Here is a 4,908-nt window from a genome sequence, read left to right as displayed (position 1 = left end):
ACTCACGATACTACAAAACTCGGACACACAACGACATCAGCGTGACGATAAACGGGCACACGGTGAACTCAAAAGTGCATAAAGTACAGGTGTCATAGACAGTGGATGGAGGTTCAGGGCAAGCCAGGTAGTTGGAAAAGCAGATAAGGTGCCGAAGGCTTCTCGGATAATGCCTAACATCAGTGCAGAAGCCACAAACGCAACCGTAGCAACGTAGCCTCATCCTTCTGTCGTGTCACCGACATGGGCAGAGGACATGAGCGCTACGGGTTGAGCATCATGCAATTGAACGAAGCATAGTGAGTTCGCATTTATCCTCTGCGAGGGCTAGGCCGATTTCTACAAGCCAGTCGTTCACGATCTGGGCTGATGTCGCTAGTAGACGCTCCAGTTCGATTGAGTCCGCTGCTCGGGCCACCAGCGCGACGTCGTCCGCGAACGCCAGATATTCCACGCCTGTCGGGAGTCGTGTTCGCAGGAGGCCGTCGTAGAGGACGTTCCACAGCGTGGGCCCGATGACCGACCCTTGTGGAACTCCGCACGTGACGTCGATTTTTATGCGAGACTCCCCCTCTTCGATGATCAGCGTACGGTCTTCCAGGTAGCTGTCGATGATGTGCCTCAGATATACGGGCACGTCTTTTTCTCTTAGGGCATCTGATATCGCTGCCCAGGGGGCGGAGTTGAACGCATTTTTTATGTCCAGCGTCAGTATGCCGACTTTCTGGTTTGGCGCGATTGTTGCTTTCAGGGTGTTCAGGGCGTCGATGGTAGAGTGCCCCTTTCGGAAACCAAATTGCCTGCTGTGCAGTCCATCGTTGTCGTCCAGGAACCTCCTAAGCCGATTGTCTAGGACTTTCTCCAGGAGTTTGCCGAGACAGTCGAGGAGACATAGCGGCCTGTAAGATGACGGCGCGTCGAGGGGCTTGTCCCCTTTCCGGATGAGGACTAGCCTAGCGTTCTTCCATATCTTTGGAAACACTCCGCTTGCCAGGCAGGTGTTGTAGGCCAATGTCAGCACGCCCGGGTTCAACGAGGCGATGGTTTTGACCACTTCGTTCGTGAGCCCGTCTGGTCCCGGAGCGATCTTTGATTTGAGGCTACTGGCCGCGATCTTTAATTCGGCCTCGTTGATCATCCAGTTCTGGTCGTGGCTCAGGTCAAGGGGCCAGTCGACTTTCCTCCTCATCGGGTGCTGCGGGAATAGACCGTCCACGATGAGACGCAGCCTGCCTGGGGTGTCCAGTTCCGGGATTGGGGCCGGTCTGACCAGCTTGTCCATGACCAGTTTGTACGGCAGGCCCCATGTGTCCCTCTGGACCAAGTCGCACAAGTTTCTCCATGACGTCTCCTTCGCTCTCTTTATGGCGTTTGCCAGTGCTCGCTTGGCCGCCTTGGAGTTGGTTTCCTCGGTTTTGCTTTCTGCGGGGCCGTGCTTCTTCCTTTTCCGCTGGAATACCCTTCGGAGATGGTTTGCGGTGTTTCGGAGCGCGTCGATTTCGGGACTCCACCAGTGTACCGACTTTCTGGTTTTCATTCCGCGCGTACCTGTTGTGCGGCATTTGCTGATGTGCTCCGTGAGGGTCTGCGCGCATTTGTTCGCGTCCGAGCAGCTTCTGAGGGTTTCGGCGAGGTGGGCGGATTTGAGCAGTGTCTCCAGCTTCCTCGCGTCTATTTTGTGTCCCCTACGTGGCTCGTCGCTGGCCGGTCCTGTATTGGTCTGAAATAGGATGTAAAAGTGGTCGCTCAGTGACTCCCTGTCGAGAACCTCCCACCTCTGTATCGTCTGGGCAGTGCGGGGTGTCGCTATGGTCAGGTCTATGATTGACCCTTTATGGAACGTGCATTCCTTGCCTTTGTTGCAGATCACCATCCCCGTGGAGTCGACCATGTCCATAAGTATGTCGCCTCTTTGGTCGTTCCTAGGGCATCCCCATCCGTTGTGCTTTGCATTAAAGTCGCCTGTTAGTAGGACCTCCGTTGCTTCACTCCTTATCGCTCTCTCCAGCCTGCTTACAAAATCCTTGAATTCCTGGATAGTTGAGTTTGGGGACCAGTAACACGAAAACAGCCTCAAGCCGTTGACTGCTACCCACCTGAAGCCTGCCTCTCCTCTCCCCTCCTTGTCAAGTCTCTTATTGGTGTTCATTATTATCGCTGCCTTTCCCGATGTGTCGGCTTTCCAATTTGGCCCTTCCTCTCTGTGGAACTCGCTTGCGAAGACGAAGTCCACATTTTCCTCTGCTGCCACCTGGTGCATCAGAGCCTGAGCTGCTTTGCAGCAGTTCAGGTTTATCTGCAGGTATTTAGGCATGTCGATTGGAGTTCGGGGCGTCGGTTTCTTTACCTGACTCCCTTTGCTCGATGTGAGGCGTCTTCGTCTTTGACAGCGCTAATTTGTGTGCCGTGCACTTGCTGCTGCCAGGGTAATGGCCTGTTTGCTGCTTGATGTCCGTGCAGGCTGCACAATTCGGTGGCGAGTTGCAGTCAGACGCTCTGTGGTTGCCGCTTCCGCAGAGACTACACACTCCTGAGCGGTCCGGGCCTTCGCATTTGGTGTGTGCCCGTATCCGAGGCATCTGAAGCATCGGATGGCGTTTACCCTTATCCTCACTCGGGCGTTGATCCATCCGATTTTGATGCGGCCATTCCTTGCCAGTTTGATCGCGTCTGTGCTTCTTAATCTCACTGTTGCTCTTTGGGTGCCTGCGGGAGCCGGGCGGATGCTTTCACCTTCACCGATTGGTCGTCTGCGGGCAGTCCAGGGATGATCTGATGCAGCATTCCACCTCGAGTCCGTGGTGACGCTGTCGAGGATCCCGTATGTCTAGCTCGTCTTGGCTGACTAGGCCTCTTACTACTGCTCGGTCGCCTAGGTTTTTGAGCGCCTCGGCTAGTTCTTCCCTTTTTTGGTCATTATGGTGCAATCTTATCAGGATCTGGCCTTTTCTACTTTCTTTGATAGACGATATCTGGCATCCGATTTCGTTGGCGTCCACCTTTTCTCTTATCGCCTTTAGGATGCTGGAATACGTTTCTCCGCCCGGTTCCACCCGCATTGAGTCCGAAGAGGCTCCTCCGAAGTTCAACAAATTCTGACAGAGTCCTTCACCCGCAAGAAAGCGTAGGAGCCTAGATCAACCCTTTCAGCAGAGGCACCATGTTTCGGTGCGACGCAAGCATCGTCATATGAGATATTGCAAGGCCATCCACCAGTCCTTGCAGTGAGCTTACGCCCTCGCCTTGACGGGTTTTTCAAATGACTACCAGTTTGGTCAAGATGTATCAAATCTCTACTGACCACTGGTGGGCCGCAACCATCTAACCTGCTGCTTATCATGGTTTACAAACGCCAGGTGATATACCCCACCGGCAGAGTGGCTGTGTTCCCAGGAATACTACCGTTAACCTTCGCCGATCAGCATGCGATCATTAACCACTTTCGTTTGCACACCGCCACACATCCGATCCCAGACGTCCACCAGGTTTCCCCGATGCTGGTTCCAGACGTCATTCCTGTAGTAATTATTCCCACTTAATCAGGCGTCTAGTGCGACGTTTCGGCTAGACTTCATCATGGCCTAAAGTTAGTTGTTTCGCCTCCTAATATTTACTTTACAGATACCGAGGGCTAGTGGTTGCCCATAACGCCGCGCTCGCGGGTTACACGGTGGCCGTGACCCCTCATTTTGCCTTTGCAGAGTGAGTACCTATTTCTCCACGCCCGCTCAGCGTCTGGTGGCCCGAAGACCGTGTATCAAACCATGCGCCCCAGGCGCACCTAGTGAACACGTAATACTGGAGAAGAGCCAACAACTTACCGCGAGTAGTTTCCGCTGTCTCTTCACCATCGCGCCGGAACAACAACACTGCACCCCGCATCCCAGATGCCTACTCGGTCAAGTCGGACGAGCCACGGCCGGAATAGGCAGACATCACCCGAAGGGTCGACCACACCATCTATGCCGTGGCCTTTCGCTACCGCCCGTCCCAGACGCCCCAGCTCTTGCGATGCGGTTCAACTCATCTACCGAGATGTCCGACAACATGACCGCGAACGGCCGACACTCTCCGTCATAATCCGCGAAACTCTTCGAGCCCGGGAATTCACGACGCGCGGCGAACACGGCACTGTAGGTCTCGCCCACTCAGGTCTATTAGTGCCTCGTCTATTCGCCAGTGCATCGTACCTGAAGACGACGTACCCATCGTATCCGGAGCTCATTGACATTCGTCGGTCTCGACTTAGAAGGGTAGGAGATAGGACCCAAATCCCCATGTCCCGTTAGGAACTGGAGACTCATGGTCCACCTCCACCCAGCTACACTTCAACCTTCTTTCACGCATGGGAAGTAGCTATATGTGAGTCTGCCCTTCACTCAGCTCTCCCACCGTGTTGCCACTCGGCAAGTCTCCTTCCTTCACCTTCCATATGCCCTCCTGGTTCTATTCCTTCACCCTAGCCAACGGCCCCATTGGTTCCTCGCTGCCAGGTCCAGGGAGAACTCCGCCAGCGAAGTAGTAGAGTATCCGTACTGTGGTACGATATGCCCCTGCCGCCAAAGCGCACCCTTGGCTCCTAATACAGACGTTTCATCATCCGATCGCTTTGACGGTTTTCACCCACACCGCTGCCCTGTAAAGCAGTGTCTCGGCACAAATACACTCTGGCATAATCTGCGCGTCGTCCGCCCACTAAGGCCCAGGTTGAGGCTACTTATACGCCGGATCCTTCAAACATTGCTGCTTTCCGCTACTGTTTCACGCTCCTAAACTCCACCATCGTCCAAGGTACCTGAGATAAACCACTTTGCTACCTCCTGCTATCCTCTTCCCGTCCATCCTAACTGTAGGTGGAGCTGGGCCTTCCTTCAGATGGCAGCAATAACTGGAACGAAGTATACCGAT

General features: G+C 54.3%; 1 protein-coding gene across 1 annotated transcript; it reads right to left on the bottom strand.

Moving 5' to 3' along the window:
* Positions 1 to 2,726: 2,726 nt before the first annotated feature.
* Positions 2,727 to 3,045, bottom strand: LOC112593468 (the record flags this gene model as incomplete). The annotated part of the gene is given in 1 exon segment (XM_025337861.1): positions 2,727 to 3,045. A coding segment is annotated over 1 exon segment (310 nt), but the record flags the coding sequence as incomplete, so codon positions are not given.
* Between the last annotated feature and the right edge of the window lie 1,863 nt (positions 3,046 to 4,908).

Source organism: Melanaphis sacchari, unplaced genomic scaffold (assembly GCF_002803265.2).
Source record: "Melanaphis sacchari strain LSU unplaced genomic scaffold, SCAv2.0 Contig2072_pilon_pilon, whole genome shotgun sequence".
NCBI classification, from domain to species: Eukaryota; Metazoa; Arthropoda; class Insecta; order Hemiptera; family Aphididae; genus Melanaphis; species Melanaphis sacchari.
The sequence above is the reverse complement of the archived record's forward strand: the minus strand, read 5'-3'. Positions and strand labels throughout refer to the sequence as shown.